This window comes from Bombus fervidus, chromosome 7, assembly GCF_041682495.2.
Source record: "Bombus fervidus isolate BK054 chromosome 7, iyBomFerv1, whole genome shotgun sequence".
Classification (NCBI taxonomy): domain Eukaryota; kingdom Metazoa; phylum Arthropoda; class Insecta; order Hymenoptera; family Apidae; genus Bombus; species Bombus fervidus.
Genome location: NC_091523.1, coordinates 15,686,733 through 15,702,581, shown reverse-complemented (window position 1 = coordinate 15,702,581; position 15,849 = coordinate 15,686,733). Strand labels below are relative to the sequence as shown.

Sequence of the window (15,849 nt, the reverse complement as noted above, 5' to 3'; positions counted from 1 at the left end):
TAAAAAATTTTTATTATAAAGAAAATTAAAATATACTTATTTTAACAGAGAAGATTTGTTATAATTTGAGTAGTACTATCAATAAATAAACTATACATGAAAATAATACAAATGGTTTGAAGAATTCTATAATATATACATGCTTCTTTATCTGTATACTGAATATATACAAAAAAGGCTCATTTCAATATAACTTCAGCACGTATTGTTTACCTTCTGCTATATTCATTAAATTTTTCAATCAGTTCCAAAAGCAGTATCAAATTCTTCTTGTGAAATCTGAAATAATTACTCTTGTTTAAAAATATATATATGAGCATTTATTTTTTTATAGAAATTTTCATTTCAAAAATTATATTAAATGTACCTTTTTCTTTTTTAACTTTTTAATTAATGCTATGTCTTTTGCTAAATCTTTGATATCTTGTTCATTTATTTTTCTTTTTCGCTTTTTTGTTGAGTTCTCTGACATCTTTTGCTTCATTTTTTTCTCTTTCCTTTTTTTACGGTTTTCTTGCTTTTCCATTTTCTTTTTTTTATTTTCAGACCATGGTTCAGTTTGTTTACATTTACGTTTCTGTACCTTAGGCCATACTCCGGTGTCTCGAAAAATCTTTAATTTTTCTAAACGACTTTTTTCTTTTTGTTTGTCTGAATATGTAATTGAATTGATATCAGTATCTTCTTCTTGAAAATTTGACAAATCTTTTCCTTTAAGTTCTGGCATACGAGGCATTCGTAATAACCCAAAACCCATTGCAAGCTTTCCTAGATCAATATCTTTCAATCTTAATATTAAATTACATTCATGCTTATTGTATGCCTGGACATATGATACAAATGCTCTGTTGGCCTTGTCAAAAAGAGAACGATCTTGTTTTTGTAAATTTCTCATACATAATAAACACTTTTTGTATGAAACAATGGATGGCTCCAAAACTATTTGCTGTAGATCTACTTTTTGATTTCTTTTAATAAAATCTACGTATGCATCTTCTGTTTCTAAGAGAAATAACAATGCATTTCCTTCATTACCTATTCTAGCAGTTCTACCACATCTAGAGCAAATGATTAGCAAGTTACAACAAAATTATAAATAATAAGAAATTTTAAAGTTAGATCTACTCTTACCTATGAACAAAACTACTTGCTGAACATGGAGGATCATATTGTAATACCCAATCAACTTCCGAAATGTCAATACCACGAGCCATTACATCTGTACAAATTAAAATCCCACTTTCAATAGATCGAAAATCGTTGAATACTTTGTACCGCTTGTTTTTCATTTTGCCATGAATTGCAAATACTTGAATAGTCGGCAACATTCTAAAACCAAAACACGTTATAAGATGTAGCTTGACAGAAATGTACCTAAATTGTTTATGATATAACTTACGTTTGTGTAACATGACTAAAATAATCAACACAAGCACAAGTAGATAAAAAAATCATATATTTTAAATTAGTCCCTTTACGCTGAATAAAATCTATCATTACAGATAATTTATATTCAGCATTTACAATGACATAATTATTTATTAAATTTGAAGGTGTAGAAATATTTGGTTTTTCTTTAACAGTTATCAGAGCTGGGTTTCTAAGTCCAGCTCTTATTAACTGCTGCAATTCCTTTGTTTGAGTTGCAGAAAATAAACCTGTTCTTCTGAGACGTGGTAAATAAGATAATATTGTATCTAACGTTGCAGAAAAACCTAGATCTAATAGTCTGTCAGCTTCATCTAAGATCAGTACTTCCTATAAGTAACATTGCTAATAATTAATTTAAACAAAATATTACTATAAAAACATATTTTATATTTAAATGTTAGTTACCAAAGATTTTACATATGCTGTCAAGTTTATACTTTTACAATTAGACAACATATCTTCTAATCGACCAGGTGTGGCCACAATGATATTTGCTCCTGCCTTAAGTCTATCTGCATCTTCTGCAATTGTTGTACCACCAACAAGTAATACTTGTTTTAAATCTGGTATATGGTCCAGAAACTTTTGCAAAACTTCATTTATTTGGATAGCCAATTCTCTTGTAGGACTGATTATTATTGCTCCAATTTCTATAGGTTTCCATTTCTCATTTCTTTTCTGTTTTAAATTTAAGTAAATAATGATTATCTTTTTATCCAAAATATATAAATATGTATTAAATAAAAATAATCACAGGTTGTAGATTTCATATGATACCTGCAATATCTCTAAGAGTGGAACTAAAAACGCAATTGTTTTTCCACTCCCTGTTACTGCTTCTGCAGCAACATCTTTTCCTTTTAGTAGTAATGGTATGGAAGCTGCCTGTATATAATTTAAAAAAAATTCAAATTTACAAAATTTGTAATTATTTTAAACTATAAATATTATTTTATCAAAGGATTCAAATCTAAAATTTTTCATAACTTTATAATTTTCATTGCTATAATTTACCTGCACGGGTGTCATATAAGGAAAGTTCAACTTTTCAATGGTTTTTAATACAGAATCACTTAAAGGCAACTCTAATTCTTTCCAATTTTGTGTTTTCATTATGAATTGTACAATTTTAAGTTAAAGTAAGTTAAAAAATTAAAAAATATATAATTTTAACGTTACTTTTTTTCAAACATAATTTAATACAGTTTTATAGGTTATGTTGAACATGCCATTACTACTAAGTAGTAGACTACTACTAGTAGATTTATACGTACATATTGTTCATATCACTACATATAGAATACCTTAATAACCTTATCGTAGATTTTTCAAATATCATTTATATAAATCAACTTTTAATTTTAGCATATATTTAATATTTTTGAAATGTGTTTACTGTGAGATGTGGAAACTTTATATTAAATTAAATGTAAAATGTAACTATAAAAGGAAAGAGATATAAATAAAATGTATTTCATAAGTTTTCGTGATTAAAATTTAGATCTTAAAACATTTTATAGGAAGTTAAAAATAAATAAACCATCATGTACAAATTGGCTTTTAACGTATTGAGTTTATTTTGATGTTTTTTTTTTTAAATCTCTTCCATATAAAATTTGTGTCTAACGATGCCACACATTCAACTATCTCTCAGATAAGGATCGTCCTTGCCTTTATTTCTTTTATGTACACGACTAGGTCTAAGGCCGTAATTCAATTTGTTTTTTTCAATGCCATACTATCTGACAGTATTTGTTTATACACAAGAGGTACACAATATATTTAATTGTTATAACAATTTTAGATATTCGACGCAATAAATTCTTCAATCTAGTGGACAATAAAATATTGTTACCTTTTTGAAAATTTCTTCAATACTTTCTTTAATTTATAATTCATGTTATCTATAATAAAAAGTAATGCTCATTTATAAAGACATTACATAGATTACATAATACTTATCTAAATTAAGCTTGAGAAAAAGAAAATTTAATTTAAAAATTGAATGTAATCAATGCAATGTTCCTTGTATCATTTTTAAATCTATTTCTACTACTTTTATCTACTTTGGCTTTTATCTATTTTAATATGAATATAAGATCGATAAATATTACTGTAAACATGTTAGTGCATAAAAAAAGGATATTGAAATTTTATATTTTAAATCATTAAACAAAAACTAATACATTTGTACCTCTTTATATATGCAGATGGTTTTTATTTTACGACAGGATCGTCTGTCGGGTCGTTTTAAACGTTACTTGTCAGATCCTTTTTCTCTTATACATTTTTTCTAATTAGATTTATTCTTTGCCTTGAGGATCTTATGTATTAGCATCTCATAACAAAATCCGTCATCAACAAATCGCAAAATTTGAAAGTTGACTTCAATTATTTCAATATCATGTCATTTAATTTTGTACAATTAAACGCAATTTGACGAAATTTTGAAGAATTATATCGACCTGTTCCTGTGCTTCTTATCCACTGCAGCAAGATATCAAATACGAAAGCGCGAGCAGAAAAATATGTCATATGTTCTATTTTTTACATTATACCAATAATTACTTTGTGTAAAAAAAGTTTTACTCGCGTGATCTTCACAATTACTCCGTTTTTGAGTACTTAAATCTCCGAAGATACGTTCACCACCAGACTATTGAATAGCTCTCTGTATCAACCATACAGGTTGAATTTTGGTTTAATGAATGTTTACAAAGTAGTGTGAGCTATGATAATTAAAAGTGAAATTTCTTTAATTTTAATATTTCTTGCAGTATTTTATAGTCACAGTCCCTCGTTTCTTTCATTTTCTAATATAATGCATAGGCACCACCTACCAATACAATTTTGAAATTGTTTGTTGGCCAATTATCCTTTTACATTTCATATATTTCTATAAATCAATCTCAAAGATTATGTTTGCTTTTTGTTGTAACATTTAAATTAATAATATAGTAGTACACCGTGGTAAATTGTATACTGAAATCTGTCTCATATTATTAAGATTTAAATACAATTTGAGGGACTAAATGTCATTGTGGGTCCTCTGTAATTAACTAACCCACTTCAAAGTCACTTTCAAGATGATCAACACTTCATTTTAGGTTATTACTGTTTTATAAATTTTTCTTTATTGTAAAAGTGCCTGATTATTATCTGAATTAAATAAAACGCATACTGTTTTTGTTTTGAGTTTGGAATGATATTGCTATTATTAACAGAGAAAAAAAAGAAGAGTGAAACTTATAAAATTGCTTATAGATATATCGACGCATAGAACAAGCAAGAAAGTCATTTTAAGTGCCTAACGCCATCATGAAAGTAACTTAAATTTATAAACTTTATTCTACCTCTGCAGAATACTAGTAGCTCCTTTTTCTTTTATCCATTTCTGATTGCAGCTACTGATTGTGCGGCAAAATCACTGGTATAGTTTGCTGCGCTCCTGGAGGTGGTTGCGGCGGTAGGTATTGCATGTGCTGCGGTGGTATCGGTATATGAGGAGGAAGTATAGGACACATTATTGGATAACTTGGAGCATGGCCTTGAGGAGGTGGTGGAGGATATGTGGGTTGTGGAGTACCAGGAGGATTGTAAGTGCCTGGTGTGTGTGGTGGATTAGGATTAGCTGGAGAAGGGGTTTGACTTGGTGGTTGTTGAGCAACATGAGGGTGTGGGTGTGTATGTGGACCCATGTACTGAATACCAGGAGCCTGTGGTCCTGGTGAGTCGTGATGATGATAAGGTGTTGCCATATGTGGTGGTGGTGGTGGTGCCTGAACCATGCGTACCATCTGTTGATATGCTGGTTGACCAGCATAAGGCACCTGGAATGGTGGATGTAGAGGTGCTGGTGCCATTAAAGGCTGTCCAGTTGCCGCTACTACTTGCATCTGAGAGGCTATATCTTGAGCACGATGTTGCGCATGCATTACTGGTACTGAAATAAGCAGAATAACATGCAATTTTATCATTAATATGGAAGAGATCTATGTTTTTGGAAAAAAATTGAATGTAAAACATTTATTAATAAATAGAATATTGGAAATAAGATACAGATACCTAGATACTGACCCTTCCGGAACCTTGTCACAGGTTGATTCGGTGGCTGACTGAACGCAGTTGGTGGTTGGCTAGTCATTACATATGCTGGCATGACTACAGTCGTAGGCATAGTTGCTCCAGTATATTGAGGTGTTTGTGGTGTGTGTGGTCTACTTGGTGTTGGTGTACTTGGAGATCGCTGAAAGTATAATATTTATATTATAATTCAATATTACATTATCGCTAATTTCTAATGTAATGAGTGGTAGCTTACCGGGGTGAAAGCTTTAGTATTTGGATTAAATTCTTTAGCATTTGGATTTAATGTTGATTTTTTGAAAGCCGTCGTTATTTTATCGGCAGTAGCTTCTTGTGGGGCTTGGGTTACAGGGGGAGTGTTTGTAGAAGTTTGTTGTTGTTGTTGTGATTGAGGAGGGCTTGTAGATCGCAATGGTAATGGACCTGGTGGTGGTTTACTAGTGACCACAGTTTCTTCTGGAACAGTTTGATTTTGATGTGATTGCTGTTGTTGTTGCTGCTGTTGTGGAGGGTTTGGATGCTGTTGCTGTTGTTGTTGTTGCGGTTGCTGTTGCGACGATTGTGACGTTGTGTGCTGATGCGATGATTGATGATGTGTCTGAGTAATTTGAGGTGAAGAATGAGTATCTTGCTGATGTTGGTGTTGTTGTTGCTTTCTGGTAACAGGTGGTGTATCTTGTGCTGGTGTTTCTGCTAATTTGAACTCTGATGCAAATTGCCTCAATTCTGAATGTTGTTCTTCTCTACTACGTGGTGTTGGTACCTTTAACGATATATATGTTCCATAATTTTGTATACATAAAGTAGCTTAAATATAATTTATAGAAAAAGTATTACTTTTCTGTGATCTGATTTATGGGGAACTATCTCACACCGTTGTCCTTCAACAGAATTTTGTTGTTGTAATTGACCATGCTGTTGATGCGATGACTGCTGCTGTTGATGAGGAGTGGTAACATTCGTTTGTGGGAATGGTGCTGGTGGTGCCTTATCTGCTTGATACACTTGTTGTCTGCCGGGCCGTTCACGCTTTTCTGTATTTATTTTGGACGATGAGGTCTGTTGTTGCTGCGGTGAAAAACTGACTTGTGGTACAGATGTTGCCTGAGATTGCGGTTGTGATTGTTGAATCACAGGTACTATAAATATAAATTTGTTTAAAAGAAATGTACGAATTATTTTTATGTTTCTATATTTTATTGTTATGAATGTAATTAGTACCTGGTGGTGGTGGTTGTGTTGCTGGTGTAGGCACAAATGGTGGTGGAGGGTTGTTATATGCAACCACTAGTCCCAGGTTTATTGATACTGGATGTTGTACCGAAGGATGAGCACTTTGCATTCCAATAGGAAGATTCGAATTTGGAGGAATGTTCACATTTACGTTGGACGGAGATTGTTGATTAAAGACATTTTTATTAGCGGTTGCAGGCCCTGGCGAAGGCGGTGGTTCACTAGATCTCATCAGCTTTGCACTATTTCCATTTTTCTTCTTCAGTGGAGGTGGAATATATTTACCTTCAGTAGGTCTCACCTAAAATTATGTAAAATTAATAGAAGATAAATAATTCCACACTTTTTAAATATAAGTATAACAGTAGCAAGAAACTGCACCACAGCTGCAAATCTTTCTTCTTCATCACCATTTTCCAGCTCTAATCTTGCTTTGTAATTTGGTTGTGACTCTATTTCATTTGCAATTTCTGCAGCCTTTTGTTCTTGTTCTTTGTAATCTTTTGTATCTTTTCTCTGAAGCGGTAACGTATAAGCAGCCAAAGTTGGTTCATATGTTGTTTGAACACCATACTTTTGTTCATTTTTGCGAAACATATCATTAGCATCCCATCCATTCTAAAGTTAATTTTATATGTATACATGAATACATTACTTATGTATGTATTTAAATTCTTTCTATTATTATAAATATTATGTACTTACTGTTGTACCATCCAATTTTAAGTCATCTCCATTCATAGTAGCAGGAGGAGCATCCCAAGGTTCCAATTCTTTCTCACCAACTACACCATTATATTTACTAATAGCATTGTCTGTTCTAAACGAATCACGTATAGCATAATCTAAATCAACGTCCTTGGCAGACATAGTAATAATATCTTGTGGTTTAAAAATTAATTTCTCTACTACACTTTCTACACTGAATTTTCCTGTACCTTCCACACGATGTGCCATTTCTAAGACAACATCAAATTGGCTTGAGAAAGTGCGAAAAATACCTTCATACGTTGAACCATTTAATGTTTGAATCTGCGATAATACAAATATATTACAATAAATATGAAAAGAGCTTACAAAATTTATATTTTATATGTTTTATTAATGAAGAAAGTCAGAAAAAAATATTGTCTTTGCTTATTCTTATCAAATAACTCTATTACCTGTACAATATTGCCAACATGACTGGTTACGGCATGCATAAAATGGGCATTATTATATACCCCTTCAGCAGCAACACATCTTTCTTGTGGACCACGAGCACGTGGTGATCTAAAAATAAAATCATATTTATAAAGCCAATATTGTCTTTAAATATCAAGAAACGAAAAAGTTTAGTAGTTGAACATTTAAAATTTATTCAGTTTGAAAGGGGTAAAGAAGGATATGGAAGATATATAATGAAACAAAAGAAAAAGGTACCTGTTTGTGTTTGAACGATTCTTTCTTTTGCTATTCATTTTGCCACTCGACGAGGATTCTTCGCCAGTGGTTGGTGGAATTCTGCCGCCGGTTTGTTGCGGACCTTCTCGTTTCCTAGTGGGGACCGGAATTTTGACTAATTTCCCGGTGACTACTTAACGTTAAAAAATATTTTCGATCGAATATCCCAACGCAGGGAGGTATTAACGATTTTTTTCTCCTTTAACGAACTCCTTGTTAGATATTTAAAATTTCAATTTCAAATATTTTTCGACCCCAAAATGATTGACAGGAGATATTAGCTGCAACAACTACCAACATTCACGATCGGTTTTCGAATTACAATCGTTTATAGGTTATGCTCCAATGGTTATCTAAACACTCGTTCGCGAAAGTCTAGCGCGTGCGTGACTTTCGGATTTTGACAGACACAAGAGTGTAAGCAAAGAAAGCAGGAACACTTTGTATTCGAAGAGAGGTACGGGGGAATACAGTCTACTCGACACACGATATCTTGCTAGTGCGTGACGTAACTCCGTTCTCTTTACGCAGGAAATCACCTTTATGGAATTTTTGCGTTGACGGAGTTAAGAAACGAACAACGGTAGCCCCAAATAATGATTTCGGCCACGAAATTGTATTTCTATTTAATTAATCAACATGTGGTAAACGATAAAACTTAGCACAAGTCGCCTGATCAACCTGATCCCGGTGACTGTCAAATACAGTCGCCACCTAGTGAGAAATTATTGCAAATTCTGACAAAGATCATTCGCAATGCTCTTTCTTAAAGAACCTATTTTCATTGAAATTTCCTTTTCTGGTGAAAATGCAGTTTTAATTATTATTTATAGTAATCCATATATATTTAGGAAGGATTTTGTTATTGAAGATTATTCGAAAACTTTTAATTTGAATTATATTTTTCAAAATATTCTATAACATATTTATATTTCAGTCGGTTTAAAAAAATTTGATATGTTATATATTTAATAATTTCAATTTAAACTTCGATCAACTTGTCCATACGCATCTCTATTTTTCTCATCTCTGATTTTCGTTATAAACTGTGTGCAATTTTCGAATAATATTCTTCGTTCTATCGGAAATGAAATCATCCATTTGACCCAAGATATGTACGCCTTGAATCATCCATTCAAATCCCTTATTTATCTTTTTCTCTCTATCAGTACGGTCAGTTGAACGGCTCGATAAGGCATTTGAAAGTTCTGATGAGGCACTTTGTTCCCTCGCAAATATTTTCTCTGTACTCATCATCATCATCTAGTGAACAATTCAATAACGATATACACCTCTGAATAATTTATAATCAAGGTATAGTGTTACTTACCAAAAATATTGCAAAAAGAAGTAATAAGGACGTTTTCATTTTTTCCAAATCAATTATATGTGTAATTATATGTACAAAAATAGTATCAGAGATCAATAGTACTAAAAATGTCGATGAACAAAAAGTGAATGAGATTGTATTCTCAATGCAATCTACTTAGTTAACGTTCTTACAGTTATTTAATATATGCCAGTCTCTTGATGAATTTATTTCTCTTATCCATATATTTTTCATCGGATGGTATTTGCTGACGTTAAATAAATGGTTTATATGTTTAATATTAAGCAATGCATTATTTCAAATGATTAAGCAATTTCTTCTGTAAGCACAATCATTATGTCACAATCGATCGTCGTATCCTTTCAAAAGTTGGTTGAATGATACATACATTTTTGTTCTTTTTACATTCATACATATATATTATTATTATTATTATTATTATTATTATTATTATTATTATTATTATTATTATTATTATTATACTCGTCAAAATATTAATTGATGAAACGGTAGAATGGAAGAATGACGAAATTTCAATTAATTTAACTTATTAGCTTGCCTGTATTTAACTTACAATATATAATACAAAATAATTGAGAATGAACAAAAATAAACCTATCTGTAGCGAAATTGTAAGAATATATATTTTTCACAGAGTTGATTATTGAAAAATTTTGTTGAACTTCTTCTCTTTCTTCATGTAGTTAATACATTTTCAAGCCTGAGGAAATTTGATTGTTCAGCTTTTCTGAGCTGCGGCGGCCTGAAGTTGATTGTTTAGATTTTGCGTTGCTTCCACGGCAATGTCAACAGCCTGTTTCGTGAATTTCGCGAGATCTTCCTGGATTTTTCCAGAATGTTGGCCCAGAGATTTAGCAGCTTTGTCAGATTCCTTGAGTACAGTTTGAACTCCTTCTTGGAATTTAGTTTGTAATTCATTGACTTGTTGCTGAGCGTTCGGAATTCCGCTGTTAATATCTTCAACGACTTTGTTAAGCTTGACCTTAACGCCGTCCCATAGTCTTTCCAATTCAGGGGTCTTAGTCTTGACCTAAATAAACGTAAACAATATTTGAATTCTTATTACACTTTTTTTTTGTAAGCCTAAGCCACAAATTTTATTTACTTTTTTTATATCCTTGTATTTCTCAAAATGATACAATTAAAAAATATTGTTTCATAGAAACTAAGTTTCTAAACATATTAAATCAAGTTCAGTTAACTAAATAGTTAATTATTACCTCTTCAGTAATGTTTTTCATGTAACTTTGGATATTGGTAATGAAGTTGGTGCTCTGTTCCTTGACAGTTTTTACAATAGTCTCTTGATCGGGGATATTCCATTGTTCCTGAATTTGTTTGGCTAAATTGTTGATGTTCGTTTGAGCCTGGTTTATAAGTTCGGTCAATTGAACTTCAGGAGATCCTTGAGAATTGGTTGTACTGGACGGAGCAACTTTAGCTTCCGAGACCAGTGCAATAGCGAAGATGATCGTCAAAATGGTTTTCATTTTTCTTAGATTCACTGTAAATCAACTAGAAAGTAACTGATGTGCTGGCTACACGAGCTACTACTTTTATAGGCGATTCTTATCAAGGGTGCACGAGGGCAAGCCAATTATCTCATTAAAACGATGATGAATTGTGATTTTAACATTCCTCTTTAGACGCTTTCAAAAGAAAGTCTTGAGGATTCTTCTCGTTAACTTTTAATTTCATTCAGTTTTTCAATTATTTATTCAAAAGATAATAACGAGAAGAATTTGATTACAACTTAATATTTACTAAAGATACTATTTGAAAATAGGTTAATACATGTTTATGAATAAATATTTTATAGCATTGGTGCGTAAGATTGGGATGAATAATTCAATTTAATTTTGTTTTTTCTTCATCAAATAAGAACATGGTTAAGTAAATGTTGCGATATATTCGTTAAGTTATGATAAGTGATTATATATTTTTTCTTTTTCTCTCCGATAGTCGATTTTATATTGATATTCTCGAGTTAAAGTTCAAGATAAGAACGAAGTTTCATGAATTTCAAGGCATTGCATTTCTCTCTGCGGAGATATTACATTATCTTAGCAATTAAATAGGATTGAAATTCACAAAAATATCAAAACTACCAAATTTACATTTATATTAGCTTATATATCTTCTTCCAACCATTATTATCACGAACATAAATACTATGTTCAGGAATTTGATATTTAAAAATATTTCAAGAAAGAGTAGCTCCTCTACCAAGCAGTTACTTAATCACATTTTTGATCTTTGAAGTTTGCTGTTAAATATGTATAAGATGCATTCATAGGAAGTTACGTCAAGAGGACAAGGTCTTGTGGAAAAATTTCTATCGATGCACTGTTGATTCTTCTGTTGCATGTGTACTATTGATGCTACGGAATCATTCCTTCAAAGTCCATATGGAACAGCTGGTTATCTATATGTGTACTGTCGGTCAATAGAAGCCTTGACCTATGACCATTTTGATTCTATTATTTGCAACACATTCGTACACTTTCACCCGATTTTCATTCTAAACTTCGTTTGATATTTATTCTGTATCAAAATGTACACGATGATGTACATATCAACTGATAATGATTGATAATAAATGTAGATTATCACGTTTATTTGAATATATAATTTACATATATTTTCGGTTTCAATGTGTTATGTACTGATGGGACGCATGACCTTATCGGTGGTATTATGAGGACAGGAAAAGTTTATGTAACGATATTTCATGGTGTTGATATAATTCTTTCTACATATAGGACGTTCGAAGTTATATAATTTTAAGCGTTAATAACTTTTTAACAGTGATATTTTTAAAGGATGAGAGAATGCAACGAAAGTGAATTGACGATTAGATATACATACTTATCTTTTTTATTTTATTTTCAAAATTTATGTTCAATGATACATAATGATATCATGGAAAATCATGGATTCATTAAAGCACGCCTTATTTATGTATTGGTTGCGTAAATACTATTTTTTATTTTAATACTTGCGTTAAAATTAACGTTGTTTTTAAAAGATCTTTATACATAAGTACTTATACATATTACAAATTTAACAAGAATGATGCAATCTGTTATTTGCGAATGAAAATACAATATTAATAAAGAAACGTTAGAAAATTGTTGGACCTTTTTATTAAAAAAAGGTAATTGTACTGATTTATAAATCCATAGTAGAGAAACGTTAGTTATGAACAACAATTTGATCGAACGATTATTTACGCTTATTATTTGTAAGTTTCTCTATCTCTTTTCGAAAATTGTCAGTAGCCTGTCCAATAGCTGATCTCGCTTTCTCTAAGGCGCCATTAAAATCCGCATTTTCAAATGCTCCTTTCGCATCATCGAATATCTTCTTCGCTCTGTTCGTTAGATCGTCAAGAGCACTTTGAGTTTGTGGATTTGATTGTGGTGTATCTTCGGGTACTGGAGTAGCCTAGATATTAATATAAATTACCGAAATGAATTATAAGAATCTTCAGTTACGAACCATTAACCAAATTTAATTACATTCAATTTAATTTTTTAAGAAAATATTTTACCTACCTGTAACACATAAACTAGGCAGACAAACAGAAAAACGAATAAGAAGAGATATCGAGCCATAATGTAATCGATCTTTGTTCTTTTCTGTCAGGACTATTGGTCAAAAGAATGTGACAGTTTCTATTAGAGAGACGGTAGTAAACTGCTTTGAAAGCTTCGTGCGAGGTTTGTTACTACGATAAAACGAATTAAGATCAAAGATCACGCTAATAACCACTTAAGCCTCTATACTTCTAAGTTATTCTCAATTTCTTTATCGTCAGCTAAGCGACACGACTCGCACACGTTGCTCTTCTTCGCTCTACTGAAACAAAATGAACAGCTCTTCGACCGAGTGGCCACTTTTCATGAAATCAAGTAATTATTCCATGCTACGTCATGATTTGCGTTTTTCACTACGCTTTATCTACGTTTTGCGGAAATTGTGTAATCAACGTATTTCCATTTCCTGGATCTTTTAAAAAGTATTGTTTTTGTATACTTTGCCAAGTTAATGATGCATCCTAGCGATAAACACATTAGGTAGTCATCATGTTTTACATCGTAATTGAAATCAACTAATGCAATATAAGTAAATATATTTGTATAAAAAGTGTTCGCAGAGTTACTCTTTAAATTGCTTGAGTTTTATTTCGCTATTGGTAAAACTATTATTTTTCTTGCTTTTACGTATCTGGTTTTCTGTTTGTATGGTTGGATTTACAAAAATAAGAATAATCTTTCAAGGATCGAGTACAAAATAAGGAATATCTCGTCAATATGGAATTTTTGTCGACCCTTGGAAACTCGAAAGTTCTTTAGTATAAACAAAATTATGCGCAATAGCGGTAGAGAATGCGATTCGAATAATATTTTTAATACGTAATATCTTTATTTCAGCACTTACGCGAATAAACAATTTTAATATATATATATATACATGCAGTTGCTACATATAGTAAGTATAATAAATTATTAAATTTGAAACATTTTTTAACAGTCATGAGAAAAAGTTAATTGCGACGAAGATAAGAATTCGAAAATTATTCTAATTAACGAAAGGAATGTAGATCCTAAAAGAGACATATTCTGATCGTCATTATGAATCACTATAATATACTAAATTATAATAAATAATATGAAAAATACAAGTAAGTAGATACTAAATTTGTAGCAGAGATTAGAATTCGACAGGATATTACAATTTTCAATTATAAATTACATGTAGAAATTGATAAACGAATTGTAATTACTGATATAAAAAATGATGAATAATTAATTCTTTTCATTCGAAAGTAATCCTGAAATACTGCTTTGTGACATTTGAGAAGAAGCAGCAATTGGCAAACTTCCTTCACTTGTTGTAGGACTTTTACACAATCCCAGAACTTGTAACAGTATATTTAAAGTTTTCGAAAACCCAGAAGCAGTATATCCGTTATACAATGCTTGTAAAATATCAATAGCTTCTTCCAAAAGTGATAAATGCCGATAGAATTTTTGTTGAACGTAATCTATCAAATAACTGATTGTCGTTTCCAGCCACACGATTGCCTTTGTAAATAAATTTGCTGTTTCTTCTATAGGATTTAATATGCATCCATGAATGAAACTTAATGCGGTATTGATGAAGGTAAAAACTTTGTTCTCAAATTCTTTTAAAATACCAGCAATATATTCATAATCAAGTTTAAAATAATTAGAAAGATCTTGAATATGAGCGACAAACTTTATAGTGCAATCTTTCAACCTAATTACGCTTTTCAAAATAGGAGTAACGATACGAAAAGATTTTCTTATAATATTCAATAGCGTTTCTAATTTCTCGGGGTGTTTTAAAATTGCTTCAAGGCGCGTTACTCCGATTTCTATTAACTCAGGTAGATCTTCAAGTCCAGTAAATAAAATTGCATCTTCAGTTATGTTCAGTAAGTGAATCAACGGAGATTCAGGCTTTAAACTTTGCCCAGCGTCTACAACGTAATGAAAGAACTTGTTCAGTTCACAAAAATATTCATGAACAATAATTCCAACTTTATGTCTGTGACCATGGCCTGCAGCCTCTGTCTCACAGGAATGACTCTCTAATGGATCCTGTGGAGAAGATTCTGAATGCTCGAATTTAGTTTTAGAAAACTCCCAAGTCAATGAATCTGTTACTTCACGCTTTGACAACTTCTTTGAGTTATCTGTAAGCTTCTAAAAATGTTTAATTTTTATTGATAAATTGTTCTAACGATACAAAACGAAAAATACGAAATAAAAAATCACCAGATCATCTTCTGCCACTTCATTTTTTATCTTTCGGCTACCTCTATCCTCTCTATTAAAAATTTCCTTCTCTGCCGACGTTGTATATAATTGCAAAGATTGTAAGACAATAGGTAAGTCATCCTGGAGTAATTCAGATAAAGGATTACGTATTCTGTTCCTAATTGCTGTTGTTATGACAGTTTGATTTTCACTAGCAGCAATAAATGTCGCGGTACATAATACCACGTACGACAAAAAGACACGCGAGCACTTGTTCTTCATTCTTCCAATCAAGAATGCACTCACTGGTTTTGGCCGATGAAGGCGGCTTCATATATTCAGACGATTGATATCTTATTTTAGTAAATCGCACGCACACGGTGCGCAGTTTCAAAAGTTAAGATGATTAAATGAGATATCATTGATGAAAGTGTAACCTTACGTATACATATATATTCAAGAAATAAAAAAAAAGCACGTATTTAGTTCTTCAGTGATTACTTACGCGCATTTCAC

The 15,849-nt window shown here is 31.5% G+C and overlaps 4 protein-coding genes across 4 annotated transcripts; all 4 read right to left on the bottom strand.

Moving 5' to 3' along the window:
- Positions 1–18: 18 nt before the first annotated feature.
- Positions 19–2,667, bottom strand: LOC139988694 (probable ATP-dependent RNA helicase DDX55 homolog). The gene is made up of 7 exons (XM_072006381.1): positions 2,446–2,667; positions 2,209–2,316; positions 1,837–2,109; positions 1,400–1,758; positions 1,132–1,329; positions 368–1,058; positions 19–279 (listed from the first exon to the last, which is right to left on the bottom strand). The coding sequence occupies exons 1-7, from the start codon at positions 2,542–2,544 to the stop codon at positions 238–240; spliced, it is 1,770 nt and encodes a 589-aa protein (XP_071862482.1). The 5' UTR covers positions 2,545–2,667; the 3' UTR covers positions 19–237.
- Positions 2,668–2,984: 317 nt separating this feature from the next.
- On the bottom strand, positions 2,985–8,923 carry LOC139988690 (uncharacterized). The gene is made up of 9 exons (XM_072006376.1): positions 8,173–8,923; positions 7,914–8,022; positions 7,456–7,782; positions 7,132–7,368; positions 6,739–7,051; positions 6,355–6,656; positions 5,753–6,280; positions 5,509–5,677; positions 2,985–5,374 (listed from the first exon to the last, which is right to left on the bottom strand). Exons 1-9 carry the CDS (start codon positions 8,208–8,210, stop codon positions 4,836–4,838), a joined length of 2,562 nt encoding a protein of 853 aa, XP_071862477.1. The 5' UTR covers positions 8,211–8,923; the 3' UTR covers positions 2,985–4,835.
- A 1,137-nt stretch (positions 8,924–10,060) lies between these two features.
- On the bottom strand, positions 10,061–11,087 carry A4 (apolipophorin-III-like protein). The gene is made up of 2 exons (XM_072006410.1): positions 10,765–11,087; positions 10,061–10,574 (listed from the first exon to the last, which is right to left on the bottom strand). The coding sequence occupies exons 1-2, from the start codon at positions 11,032–11,034 to the stop codon at positions 10,263–10,265; spliced, it is 582 nt and encodes a 193-aa protein (XP_071862511.1). The 5' UTR covers positions 11,035–11,087; the 3' UTR covers positions 10,061–10,262.
- A 1,607-nt stretch (positions 11,088–12,694) lies between these two features.
- Positions 12,695–15,749, bottom strand: LOC139988705 (uncharacterized). The gene is made up of 3 exons (XM_072006400.1): positions 15,352–15,749; positions 13,102–15,279; positions 12,695–12,991 (listed from the first exon to the last, which is right to left on the bottom strand). Exons 1-2 carry the CDS (start codon positions 15,613–15,615, stop codon positions 14,356–14,358), a joined length of 1,188 nt encoding a protein of 395 aa, XP_071862501.1. The 5' UTR covers positions 15,616–15,749; the 3' UTR covers positions 12,695–12,991; positions 13,102–14,355.
- Positions 15,750–15,849: the final 100 nt, after the last annotated feature.